Source organism: Girardinichthys multiradiatus, chromosome 6, assembly GCF_021462225.1.
Source record: "Girardinichthys multiradiatus isolate DD_20200921_A chromosome 6, DD_fGirMul_XY1, whole genome shotgun sequence".
In the NCBI taxonomy this organism is placed as follows: Eukaryota; Metazoa; Chordata; class Actinopteri; order Cyprinodontiformes; family Goodeidae; genus Girardinichthys; species Girardinichthys multiradiatus.
The window spans coordinates 14,447,444-14,461,127 of NC_061799.1; the positions used below are offsets into that span (position 1 = coordinate 14,447,444).

A 13,684-nucleotide genomic window follows, 5' to 3' on the forward strand; every position below is an offset into this window, starting at 1 on the left:
ACACTGTAGCTACCAGTTCGGCTTTGTAGCTAAATTACCTTTGTAACTACATCTGCAGTTTTGTAAAAAAAATTAAATTAGCTTAATCACTAAATTAGCTTAATCACAAAATTTGTAGTTTTGCTGCTAAATTAGCTGTGAAACAATATTTGTAGTTTTGCAGCCTAATTAGCTTTGCAGCTAAGTCAGATCTACAGCTAAATTAGCTTTGTAAATAAATTTGTGGTTTTGTAGCTAAATTATCTTTGTAACTAAAACTGTAGCTTTGTAGCTAACTGAGCATCAATACTACCTGTATTTGTGTCATTTTTATTACTCTTCAACAGAAACCCTTGCCTTTGAATTAGCTTGACTGAAATATTGATTGTAGATTAAGTAGCTTTGAAACTAAATTTGTAGCTTTTTAGCAGATTTAGTTGTACCTAAATTTTAAGCTTTAAACAATTATAGGTTTTAGCCAAAGGAAAAACATATTTTCTTTCTGTCTGATGATGACAGTAGGTCAGTTACGAGTATCAACGTTTACCAAGATTTAAAAAAGTTAAGGATTCAAAACCGCAACAATCTTTCTTTATTTTTACAGTTTTAAGTCATGTAAATTATATGCCAGAGAAAGTACCAGAGTGACAGTTTTTCTTATTTCTCGTAATGGTACTCGTCGTCTTCCACTTATCCGGGACCGGGTCGCGGGGGCAGCAGACTCAGCAGAGACGCCCAGACGTCCCTCTCTCCAGACACCTCCTCCAGCTCCTCCAGGGGGAGCCCAAGGCGTTCCCAGGCCAGCCGAGACACATAGTCCCCCCAGCGTGTCCTGGGCCGTCCCCTCCTAGTGGGACGTGCCTGGAACACCTCCCGAGGAAGGCGTCCGGGAGGCATCTGGTATAGATGCCCGAGCCACCTCAACTGGCTCCTCTCGATGTGGAGGAGCAGCGCCTCTACTCCGAGCCCTTCCTGGATGGCCGAGCTCCTCACCCTGTCTCTAAGGGAGTGCCCGGCCACACTACGGAGGAAGCTCATTTCAGCTGCTTGTATCCGGGATCTCGTTCTTTTGGTCATGACCCAAAGTTCATGGCCATAGAAGTTATGAACACGACTGGTGACAAAGGGCAGCCCTGCCGGAGTCCAACATGCACCAGGAACAGGTCCGACTTAGTGCCGGCAATGCGGACCAAACTCCTGCTCCGCTCGTACAGGGACCGGATGGCCCCTAATAAAGGGCCCCCGATTCCATACTCCTGGAGCACCCCCCACAGGGCATCACGAGGGACACAGTTGAATGCTTTCTCCAGGTCCACAAAACATGTGAACCGGTTGGGCAAACTCCCATGAACCCTCAAGTACCCTGTAGAGGGTATAGAGCTGGTCCAGTGTTCCACGGCCGGGACGAAAACCACACTGCTCCTCCTGAAGCCGAGGTTCGACTATCGGTTGGACTCTCCTCTCCAATACCCTGGCGTAGGCCTTACCAGGGAGGCTGAGGAGTGTGATCCCCCTGTAGTTGGAACACACCCTCCGGTCCCCCTTCTTATAAAGGGGGACCACCACCCCAGTCTGCCAGTCCAGAGGCACTGTCCCCGACCGCCACGCAATGTTGAAGAGGCGTGTCAACCATGACAGCCCTACAACATCCAGAGACTTGAGGTACTCAGGGCAGATCTCATCCACCCCCAAAGCCTTGCCACCGCGGAGCTTTTTAACCACCTCGGTGACTTCAGCCTGGGTGATGAAAGAGTCCAACCCCGAGTCCCCAGCCTCTGTTTCCACCACGGAATGCGTGATGGCAGGATTGAGGAGATCCTCGAAGTACTCCTTCCACCGCCCGATAATGTCCTCAGTCAAGGTCAGCAGTCTCCCAACCCCACTATAAACAGTGTTGGCGAAGCACTGCTTCCCCCTCCTGAGGCGCCGGATGGTTTGCCAGAATCGCTTCAAGGCCAACCAGTAGTCCTTCTCCATGGCCTCACCGAACTCCTCCCAGGCCCGAGTTTTTGCCTCTGCCACAGCCCGGGCCACAGAACGCTTGGCCTCACGGTACCTGTCAGCCGCCTCAGGAGTCCCACAAGCCAACCACAGCCGATAGGACTCCTTCTTCAGCTTGACAGCATCCCTTACTGCCGGTGTCCACCACCGGGTTCTGGGATTGCCGCCGCGACAGGCACTGCAGAGCTTACGGCCGCAGCTACGGGCAGCAGCATCGACAATAGATGCGGAGAACATGGTCCACTCGGACTCTTTGTCTCCAACATCCCCCGGGATCTGGTCGAAGCTCTCCCGGAGGTGGGAGTTGAATACATCCCTGTGCGAGGGCTCCGCCAGGCGTTCCCAGCAGACCCTCACTATGCGCTTGGACCTGCCAAGTCTGTCCGGCTTTCTCCTCCTCCAGCGGATCCAACTCACCACCAGGTGGTGATCGGTGGACAGCTCAGCCCCTCTCTTCACCCGAGTGTCCAAAACATGCGGCCGAAGGTCTGATGATACGACAACAAAGTTGATCATCGACCTCCTGCCTAGGGTGTCCTGGTGCCAAGTGCACTGATGGACACCCTTATGTTTGAACATGGTGTTCATTATGGACAATCCGTGACTAGCACAGAAGTCCAATAACAAAACACCACTCGGATTCAGATCGGGGAGGCCATTCCTCCCGATCACGCCTCTCCAGGTGTCACTGTCGTTCCCCACGTGGATGTTGAAGTCCTCCAGCAGAATAATGGAGTCCCCGGGAGGGGCACTATCCAGCACCCCCGACAGGGACGCCAAGAAGGCCGGGTACTCTGCACTACCACTCGGCCCGATAGTCAGAGACCTCTCCCCAACCCGAAGGCGCAGGGATACGACCCTCTCATCCACTGGGGTAAACCCCAACACGAGACGGCTGAGCTGGGGGGCAACAAGCAAACCCACACCAGCCCGCCGCCTCTCCCCGTGGGCCACTCCAGAGTAGAAGAGAGTCCAACCCCTCTCAAGGAGATGGGTTCCAGAGCCCACGCTGTGCGTGGAGGCGAGCCCAACTATTTCTAGTCGATATCTCTCGACCTCCCGCACAAGCTCAGGCTCCTTCCCCCCCAGCGAGGTGACATTCCACGTCCCTAGAGCCAGCCTAAGCATCCAGGGATCGGGCCGCTGAGGTCTCCACCTTCGTCCGCCACCCAATCCTCTTTGCACTGGTCCCTCGCGGTTCCCCCTGCAGGTGGTGGGCCCACTGGGGGATGGCCTCGCGTCTCTCGTTCGGGCTTGGCCTGGCTGGGTCCCCGAGGAGCAACCCGGCCACCACGTGCCTCGATATTTTGGTCCTCATGAGGGATTCTTGAACCACTCTTTGTCTGACCCATCACCTAGAACCTGTTTGCCATGGGAGACCCTACCAGGGGCATTTAGGCCCCAGACAACATAGCCTCTAGGATCATTTGAGCACTCAAACCCCTCCTCCACATTAAGGTGGCGGTTCAAGGAGGGTTTGTTTTTTTTTCTTATTTCATCTGGCTGAAATAAGGCAACTACACTCTCACCCTGCTAACTTGAGAGCCAAATTTGACAGTTTGGAAATATATGTGGTCGTGCAAACCTGAACCCTCATGCTGTGGAAACCAAAGGAGAGGCATTTGTCAAACTTATTAAGATAACCTTTTTGAAAACCTTACAGTTGGCAAACTAATAGTAGCATGACTAACTGCAGGCTGGCTACCTTAGCAAATAGCCCAGCTAATTAACCTGCTGATATCAGCTTGTTATACTTATGTTGCACTATAAAGAGCAGCAGTAGGAATAATGGGACCTTTTCAATTCTAAATGAAAGTGTATAAATTTTAGCTTACAACCTTTGTGTAAATACTGTTATACAGTGAGAAACCCGGTACTTTTACTTATAGTTATAATACAGTGAGTGTCACATACTGGCTTATACATAAAGTTTAGTAAGGAAACTTGAATATGTAAGAAGTACAAAATGAAAAACAAAAGAATTACCTGCGCTGAGAAATCGATGAGCTTTGGTAGTTGCAGTCTATTTCCTGTGTCGCTCTTTAAAAAGTCTAGAAGACTTCCTAAAGACGTAAAAGAATAGGAAGGACATAGAGTCTTTAACTGTATAACTATACAATGGAATGTCTGTTTTAATTTTTATATTATTACATATTAGCTATTGGTGTAGTCATTGATATATACAGGTCCTTCTCAAAATATTAGCTTATTGTGATAAAGTTCATTATTTTCCATAATGTAATGATGAAAATTTAACATTCATATATTTTAGATTCATTGCACACTAACTGAAATATTTCAGGTCTTTTATTGTCTTAATACGGATGATTTTGGCATACAGCTCATGAAAACCCAAAATTCCTATCTCACAAAATTAGCATATCATTAAAAGGGTCTCTAAACGAGCTATGAACCTAATCATCTGAATCAACGAGTTAAATCTAAACACCTGCAAAACACCTGCAAAAGATTGCCGACCTGACTGCTGTCCAGAAGGCCACTATTGACACCCTCAAGCAAGAGGGTAAGACACAGAAAGACATTTCTGAACGAATAGGCTGTTCCCAGAGTGCTGTATCAAGGCACCTCAGTGGGAAGTCTGTGGGAAGGAAAAAGTGTGGCAGAAAACGCTGCACAACGAGAAGAGGTGACCGGACCCTGAGGAAGATTGTGGAGAAGGGACGATTCCAGACCTTGGGGGACCTGCGGAAGCAGTGGACTGAGTCTGGAGTAGAAACATCCAGAGCCACCGTGCACAGGCGTGTGCAGGAAATGGGCTACAGGTGCCGCATTCCCCAGGTCATGCCACTTTTGAACCAGAAACTGCGGCAGAAGCGCCTGACCTGGGCTACAGAGAAGCAGCACTGGACTGTTGCTCAGTGGTCCAAAGTACTTTTTTCGGATGAAAGCAAATTCTGCATGTCATTCGGAAATCAAGGTGCCAGAGTCTGGAGGAAGACTGGGGAAAAGGAAATGCCAAAATGCCAGAAGTCCAGTGTCAAGTACCCACAGTCAGTGATGGTCTGGGGTGCCGTGTCAGCTGCTGATGTTGGTTCACTGTGTTTTATCAAGGGCAGGGTCAATGCAGCTAGCTATCAGGAGATTTTGGAGCACTTCATGCTTCCATCTGCTGAAAAGCTTTATGGAGATGAAGATTTCATTTTTCAGCACGACCTGGCACCTGCTCACAGTGCCAAAACCACTGGTAAATGGTTTACTGACCATGGTATTACTGTGCTCAATTGGTCTGCCAACTCTCCTGACCTGAACCCCATAGAGAATCTGTGGGATATTGTGAAGAGAACGTTGAGAGACTCAAGACCCAACACTCTGGATGAGCTAAAGGCCGCTATCGAAGCATCCTGGGCCTCCATAAGACCTCAGCAGTGCCACAGGCTGATTGCCTCCATGCCACGCCGCATTGAAGCAGTCATTTCTGCCAAAGGAATCCTGACCAAGTATTGAGTGCATAACTGTACATGATTATTTGAAGGTTGACGTTTTTTGTATTAAAAACACTTTTCTTTTATTGGTCGGATGACATATGCTAATTTTGTGAGAAAGGAATTTTGGGTTTTCATGAGCTGTATGCCAAAATCATCCGTATTAAGACAATAAAAGACCTGAAATATTTCAGTTAGTGTACAATGAATCTAAAATATATGAATGTTAAATTTCCATCATGACATTATGGAAAATAATGAACTTTATCACAATATGCTAATATTTTGAGAAGGACCTGTATTACCGGACTGGACATCACTTAATTAGACGCTATAGATAGTGACGTGTGCACGCTGGTGCCATTGTTATGCATTGAGTCATTGAGTCAAACAAAATCATGATGTTCTGATGTGGGATGAGCATTCATCTGTCACTAAAACCGTAGCGCCCTTATTGTTTATCCATCCATCCATCCATTCATCCATCCATCCATCCATCCATCCATCCATCCATCGTCCGGGGGAATCCCAAGGCGTTCCCGGGCCAGCCGAGAAACATAGTCCCTCCAGTGTGTCCTCGGTCTTCCTCTAGGCCTCCCCTCGTTAGGACGTGCCCGGAACACCTCACCAGGGAGGCGTCCAGGAGGCATCCTAACCAGATGCCCGAGCCACCTCAACTGGCTCCTCACGACGTGGAGAAGCAGCGGCTCTACTTTGAGTCCCTCCCGGATGACCGAGCTTCTCACCCTACCCCTAAGGGAGAGCCCAGACACCCTGCAGAGGAAACTCATTTCGGCCGCTTGTATCCGTGATCTCGTTCTTTCGGTCATGACCCAAAGCTCATGACCATAGATGAGGGTAGGAACGTAGATTGGCCGGTAAATCGAGAGATTCACTTTTTGACTCAGCTCTCTCTTCACCACGACAGACTGGTACAGCGCCGCATCACTGTTGATGCAGCACCATCTGTCTGTCGATCTCCCGCCCCATTTTTCCCTCATTCATGAACAAGACCCCAAGATACTAGAACTGGTCCAGTGTTCCACGGCCAGGACAAAACCACGGCATAGTTTAATCCGATAAAAAAAAATGTGGCTAAAATTAAAGCTGAGAAAAATGCTGATGTTATGATACATAGAAATATGTACTCTCCCTAAACATAGATCTCTAAGCAGTGTGGGAACTGTGCATTACAGTTTTGACAGGTATACCTACCTTGGTACAAAGATTGCCATGCTGTCAATTGATTTGTAACAGCTCAAGCTGCATATCATTTGTCATCTTGTTTTTTTTCCATTTTGTGAGTTTTTCCAGGTCGAAATGGAGTTTAAACGAAAATTTAAGTTGGAAGACTCACCACCCCCACCGTGTCCAATCTATCCTCACTGGCTGCTCCAATAAACGGCAGGTCCGCACTTTTCCTCGGCCAATCATCTCCCAGGGCATCGCTTTTAAGGACCTTCTGCATGGAAGACACTGCCCTTCTGCTGAGCTTCGACCCTCCTCCACCCCTTCTCCACCATAGGCTCCCAACTCCTTCCAAATATACCTACGCCTACGCCACCACCAGGATCGGGTCCCAGGAGGGAAGATGTACCTAATCATAATCCTAAGAAGGTTTATTCAAACCCACTTCATCCTCAGCGTTTACGTCTTCCTCTGGGGTCCGAGCGCCAAAGAAATAATCTTTCATTAATAAACTCTCTAACTGTCATCTTGTTGTTTCTCCATTTTGTGAATCTTTCCAGGATGAATTACATTTCATGTCAAGTGTATCTCAATTACATTCAAGTCAAACTGTTGAAGTAATATGTCATTCTGCTTATAAAACTTTATTGGCCTTTAAAAAGAACCAGTTTTGTGTACTTTTGATGCTGCTTCTGCTTCTGCAGCCATACTGACTCAATGCATAGCAATGGCGCATGTGTGTCATGCCGTAGTCACGTAATGTCCAGTCCAGTATATCAATGGGTGTAGTATCTCAGTAATCTAGTTCACCATAATCCAAGGTGCTTGGATGCCATTTTTTTTGTTTTTGTTTTTAAACTGACAGATGATGTCAAATAGCATTCCATTTCAACACATACCTCCTTTACTCTCCAAAGGCTTTTTTATATAAAAAAATGTGTTTAATGGTAAATATGCACATATCATGTCACTAATAATACACTGTAGGAGTGATTGAAATTGGATGCTGATCATTTAGCCTCTTTTTGGACATTTTGTACCAAACCTACAGCCACCTTGAAGATATATTTCACACTTGAGAGCCAATTCTTTTAATAGATTTTAAATCTACTGATTGTCTATTTTTTTATTGGCTATGTTACCCCAGTATTTATTATCAAGCAGGAGTAGATTCCATTTAAGCATCGTTTATAATATGATGTGTTTCATGACAGCTGAAATATGAAATATTCAGAAAATACTACACAAATTACATTTCCTGAAATTTGAGCATTTTATTATTATTCATCTCCATGGTTCATCAGAATACTTAAATAAGAAGAGAAATAAATTATTAGGCAATGGGCATGAAATACTTGTTTTATTTGTTCAAAACAGATTTAGGTCAGGATTAAATGGCGATGTGTGGGTACGAAGAAGCGAAGCATTAAAATGCTCACTTTGATAATGTCTGCAGAAAGTAAAAAAGGGTGTAGTTACCATTTGCCATATATTCAGTGATGATGTAGATTGGCTCTGTCTTGGTGACGACGGCGTAGAGCCGCACCAGTCTGTCGTGGTGTAGCGTCTTCATAACGTTGGCTTCATCCAAGAAAGCCTCAACTGTCATAGTGCCAGGCTTTAGGGTCTTTACCGCTACTTTGGTTGTGTTGTTGTAGTAAGCTGTAAGTGCATAGCATGAAAACAAGACATGGGGAATAGGGAACACTATTACAGATCCATAAAAACAAGAGCATGGTTGTTTATTCACACATGGCTTCATGTGTTTTGGTTCCACAATGAGACTTTGGTAGTCTGGAAAAGGCAAACCGTTTTCATATTGAGTACTGAACTGCACACAATTTATTGTTTCTTTTCTTTGGCCATGGGCTAGTTTTGAACTTCTACCGTGTTAAGTGCAACAGCAGGAAGGAACATTATGATTAATGCTAAGGGTGACAACTGAGAAAAATATCTCAAGGGAACACTTGTGTGTGGCTCTAAAAACTGAGCACATGAATAAGTGACATGAATAAGATTCTTTTAACGTATGATTCTGTGTCTCACAACGACAAAATATTACCATAGAGAACTATACTTCATTATAAGCTTTATAACAGGCAATTTCAAGGGTTTTGGTCAAGTGTTTGTGTCTGATGGTGATCAAATTCTCTAATAAATATTTTTAGTTATACCTGAACAAAATGTTGTGCTGAATGACAGTGAGGTTTGCAGTGTGCTTAATTTCCTTTCATAACAATGTAATAATGAAGTTATAGCCATTTGTCAGGTAGACAATGCTATTGCACTGCAAAAAAGTCTTCAGTTTAGGTGTTACATTCATTATCATAAAAGCTCATGTGACATATTTACATGTACCATATACTGTTTAGTTTTATTCTTTTGCTGGTTTATATTGCAATAGTGGGTCCCACAATAACTTGTTATTCCACAGTACAAAAATAAAAACAAAACAGAAGAAACATTTAAAAGCATTGTTAGATGAAGACATTTATAAACAACGTTCTGGTTCTGAGTAGGTAATCCAACATAGACCCTACAGTAACTTTATGTCCCCTGAACTTCAATGTAAGACTGTGATCAATCTTGTCTGTATAACTCTGACATGCTTAGAGGACAAGACAAGGGAGGTTTACCTGTATTGCAGCATTCATACGCAAGGTAATCTCAGAATGCTTTACGTAAAAATAAACAAATAGGCAATATATGACAAAAATAGGTTTGAAAGGGCTAATTAAAAAAATTAGAGGCTAAGACATAATAAAAAATAAACAAAGAAAATATGGCTAATTTAATGACAATGTCATTACCTTTATGGAGTGCAGCTGAGAGCTAATCTCTAATCTTTCACTTTTGGGACAAAAAACTGTAATTTCTGTTTTTCCTACATGAAGCAGCAGGAAACTGACCCGTCCACGTTCTGACATTATTGACAAATCTACTCATTGACTATAAGCGATTGTGGTCATTTGGTGACACACAGTACAGACCAAAGGTTTGGACACACCTTCTCATTCAAAGAGTTTTCTTTATTTTCATGAATATGAATATTGTAGCTTCACACTGAAGGCATCAAAACTATGAATTAACACATGTGGAATTATATACTGAACAAAAAAGTGTGAAACAACTGAAAATATGTCTTATATTCTAGGTTCTTCAAAGTAGCCACCTTTTGCTTTGATTACTGCTCTTCACACTCTTGGCATTCTGTTGATGAGCTTCAAGAGGTAGTCACCTGAAATGGTTTTCCAACAGTCTTGAAGGAGTTCCCAGAGATGCTTAGTACTTGTGGGCCCTTTTGCCTTCACTCTGCGGTCCAGCTCACCCCAAACCATCTCGATTGGGTTCAGGTCCGGTGACTGCGGAGGCCAGGTCATCTGGTGCAGCACCCCATCACTTTCCTTCTTGGTCAAATAGCCCTTACACAGCCTGAAGGTGTGTTTGGGGTCATTGTCCTGTTGAAAAATAAATGATGGTCCAACTAAACGCAAACTGGATGGAATAGCATGCCGCTGCAAGATGCTGTGGTAGCCATGCTGGTTCAGTATGCCTTCAATTTTGAATAAATCCCTAACAGTATCACCAGCAAAGCACCCCCACACCATCACACCTCCTCCTCCATGCTTCATGGTGGGAACCCGGCATGTAGAGTCCATCCGTTCACCTCTTCTGCGCTGCACAAAGACATGGTGGTTGGAACCAAAGATCTCAAACTTGGACTCATCAGACCAAAGCACAGATTTCAACTGGTCTAATGTCCATTCCTTGTGTTCCTTAGCCCAAACAAGTCTCTTCTGCTTGTTGCCTGTCCTCAGCAGTGGTTTCCTAGCAGCTATTTTACCATGGAGGCCTGATTCACACAGTCTCCTCTTAACAGTTGTTCTAGAGATGTGTCTGCTGCTAGAACTCTGTGTGGCAACAATCATTCAACCCTGTATGTGTGTGTTAAACCTATATATGACCAGGTAATCTCCTTCCAGCTGTCACGTGGTCTGTGTGGCATTGACCTGTTCTCTAATCTGAGCTGCTGTTAACCTGTGATTTCTGAGGCTGGTGACTCAGATGAACTTATCGTCCGCAGCAGAGGTGACTCTTGGTCTTCCTTTCCTGGGGCGGTCCTCATGTGAGCCAGTTTCTTTGTAGCGCTTGATGGCTTTTGCAACTGCACTTGGGGACACTTTCAAAGTTTTCTCAATTGTTCGGACTGACTGACCTTCATTTCTTAAAGTAATGATGGCGACTCATTTTTCTTTACTTAGCTGCTTTTTTCTTGCCATAATACAAAACAGTCTATTCAGTAAGACTATCAGCTGTGTACTGTATCCACCTCCTGCACAACACAACTGATGGTCCCAACCCCATTTATAAGGCTTGAAATCCCACTTATTAAACCTGACAGGGCAAACCTGTGAAGTGAAAACCATTTCAGGTGACTACCTCTTGAAGCTCATCAACAGAATGCCAAGAGTGTGCATAGCAGTAATCAAAGCAAAAGGTGGCTACTTTGAAGAACCTAGAATATAAGACATATTTTCAGTTGTTTCACACTTTTTTGTTCAGTATATAATTCCACATGTGTTAATTCATAGTTTTGATGCCTTCAGTGTGAAGCTACAATATTCATATTCATGAAAATAAAAAAAACTCTTTGAATGAGAAGGTGTGTCCAAACGTTTGGTCTGTACTGTATGTGTCATCAACTTGGGTATGGTAAGAGAAGTTGTAATGCTTTAAAATCAGATCTAGGTAGGAAAAAGGAAAATGGCCCAAGAAAGGAGCCTTGATAAACCCCTCTACTCTGATTTATAACTGCATAGAAAATCTCAACCACCTTTCAAGTATTTCAGTATACAGGTCCTTCTCAAAATATTAGCATATTGTGATAAAGTTCATTATTTGTTTTGGCACTGTGAGCAGGTGCCAGGTCGTGCCAGGTCGTGCTGAAAAATGAAATCTTCATCTCCATAAAGCTTTTCAGCAGATGGAAGCATGAAGTGCTCCAAAATCTCCTGATAGCTAGCTGCATTGACCCTGCCCTTGATAAAACACAGTGGACCAACACCAGCAGCTGACACGGCACCCCAGACCATCTCTGACTGTGGGTACTTGACACTGGACCTCTGGCATTTTGGCATTTCCTTTTCCCCAGTCTTCCTCCAGACTCTGGCACCTTGATTTCTGAATGACATGCAGAATTTGCTTTCATCCGAAAAAAGTACTTTGGACCACTGAGCAACAGTCCAGTGCAGCTTCTCTGTAGCCCAGGTCAGGCGCTTCTGCCGCTGTTTCTGGTTCAAAAGTGGCTTGACCTGGGGAATGCGGCACCTGTAGCCCATTTCCTGCACACGCCTGTGCACGGTGTTCTCTGGATGTTTCTACTCCAGACTCAGTCCACTGCTTCCGCAGGTCCCCCAAGGTCTGGAATCGGCCCTTCTCCACAATCTTCCTCAGGGTCCTGTCACCTCTTCTTGTTGTGCAGCGTTTTCTGCCATACTTTTTCCTTCCCACAGACTTCCCACTGAGGTGCCTTGATACAGCACTCTGGGAACAGCCTATTCGTTCAGAAATTTCTTTCTGTGTCTTACCCTCTTGCTTGAGGGTGTCAATAGTGGCCTTCTGGACAGCAGTCAGGTCGGCAGTCTTACCCATGATTGGGGTTTTGAGTGATGAACCAGGCTGGGAGTTTTAAAGGCCTCAGGAATCTTTTGCAGGTGTTTAGAGTTAACTCGTTGATTCAGATGATTAGGTTCATAGCTTGTTTAGAGACCCTTTTAATGATATGCTAATTTTGTGAGATAGGAATTTTGGGTTTTCATGAGCTGTATGCCAAAATCAACCGTATTAAGACAATAAAAGACCTGAACTATTTCAGTTAGTGTGCAATGAATCTAAAATATATGAATGTTAAATTTTCATCATGACATTATGGAAAATAATGAACTTTATCACAATATGCTAATATTTTGAGAAGGACCTGTATATGTTACGACAGGGTATGAGGGTATGGTGAGGTTGAAAACCTATTTGGAAAACACTGAGAAAGATGTTTTTTTTTTTAACAGAACGAGGACATTTGTTGATAAACTGCCCTTTAAATGTAAAAAAAAATAACACACACATTTGATTCATTGATATTGCCTCTTAGATAGGTCCTAATAATTTAGTTGTCTATGATGTTGCTAAGGCACATAGTTTCACTGCCTAGAACATTATAACATGTGTCCTGCATTCCAAACTGAAGTAAGAAAACCTTGCTTGAGTGACATACCGGGCATTTTGCAATAATATTTAGCTGAGCTGAGCTCTGATTGACCTCTAAACTGTGTTTGTGTGTAAAATAAAAGCCGAGACTAAAGGTGTGCTGACATATGTTGAATCAATAAGATGGGTCTGGACTAAAAAACAATACCTCTGCCACATATCATAGACCTCCGCTGAAGTCAACCTGCCAGACACTTTCCTCTTCGATACAAAATGTAATGCTGAGTAAAATTATACACTGCTCAAAACATAAAGGGAACACTTAAACAACACAATATAACTCCAAGTAAATCAAACTTCTGTGAAATCAAACTGTCAACTTAGGAAGCAACACTGATTGACAATCAATTTCACATGCTGTTGTTCAAATGGAAAAGACAACAGGGGGAAATCTTTGGCGATTAGCAAGACACACTCAATGAAGTAGTGGTTCTGCAGGTGGGGACCACAGACCACTTCTCAGTAACTATGCTTTCTGGCTGATGTTTTGGTCACTTTTGAATGTTGGTGGTGCTTTCACACTCGTGGTAGCATGAGACGGACTCTACAACCCACACAAGTGGCTCAGGTAGTGCAGCTCATCCAGGATGGCACATCAATGTGAGCTGTGGCAAGAAGGTTTGCTGTGTCTGTCAGCGTAGTGTCCAGAGCTTGGAGGTGCTACCAGGAGACAGGCCAGTACACCAGGAGATGTGGAGGAGGTTGTAGGAGGGCAACAACCCAGCAGCAGGACCGCTACCTCCGCCTTTGTGCAAGGAGGAACAGTAGGAGCACTGCCAGAGCCCTGCAAAATGACCTCCAGCAGGCCA

At 44.5% G+C, this 13,684-nt stretch overlaps 1 protein-coding gene across 3 annotated transcripts in view; it reads right to left on the minus strand.

The window, feature by feature from the left end:
* The window catches only part of lyn (LYN proto-oncogene, Src family tyrosine kinase), a 39,721-nt gene that overhangs the window by 6,459 nt on the left and 19,578 nt on the right, over nucleotides 1-13,684 (minus strand). For all 3 annotated transcript variants that reach the window (XM_047368044.1, XM_047368045.1, XM_047368043.1), the window contains 2 exons: nucleotides 8,091-8,273; nucleotides 3,967-4,043 (listed from right to left, as the gene is read on the minus strand). In XM_047368044.1, coding sequence (XP_047224000.1) covers nucleotides 3,967-4,043; nucleotides 8,091-8,273 — 260 coding nt within the window. The remainder of the gene's footprint in view (nucleotides 1-3,966; nucleotides 4,044-8,090; nucleotides 8,274-13,684) is intronic.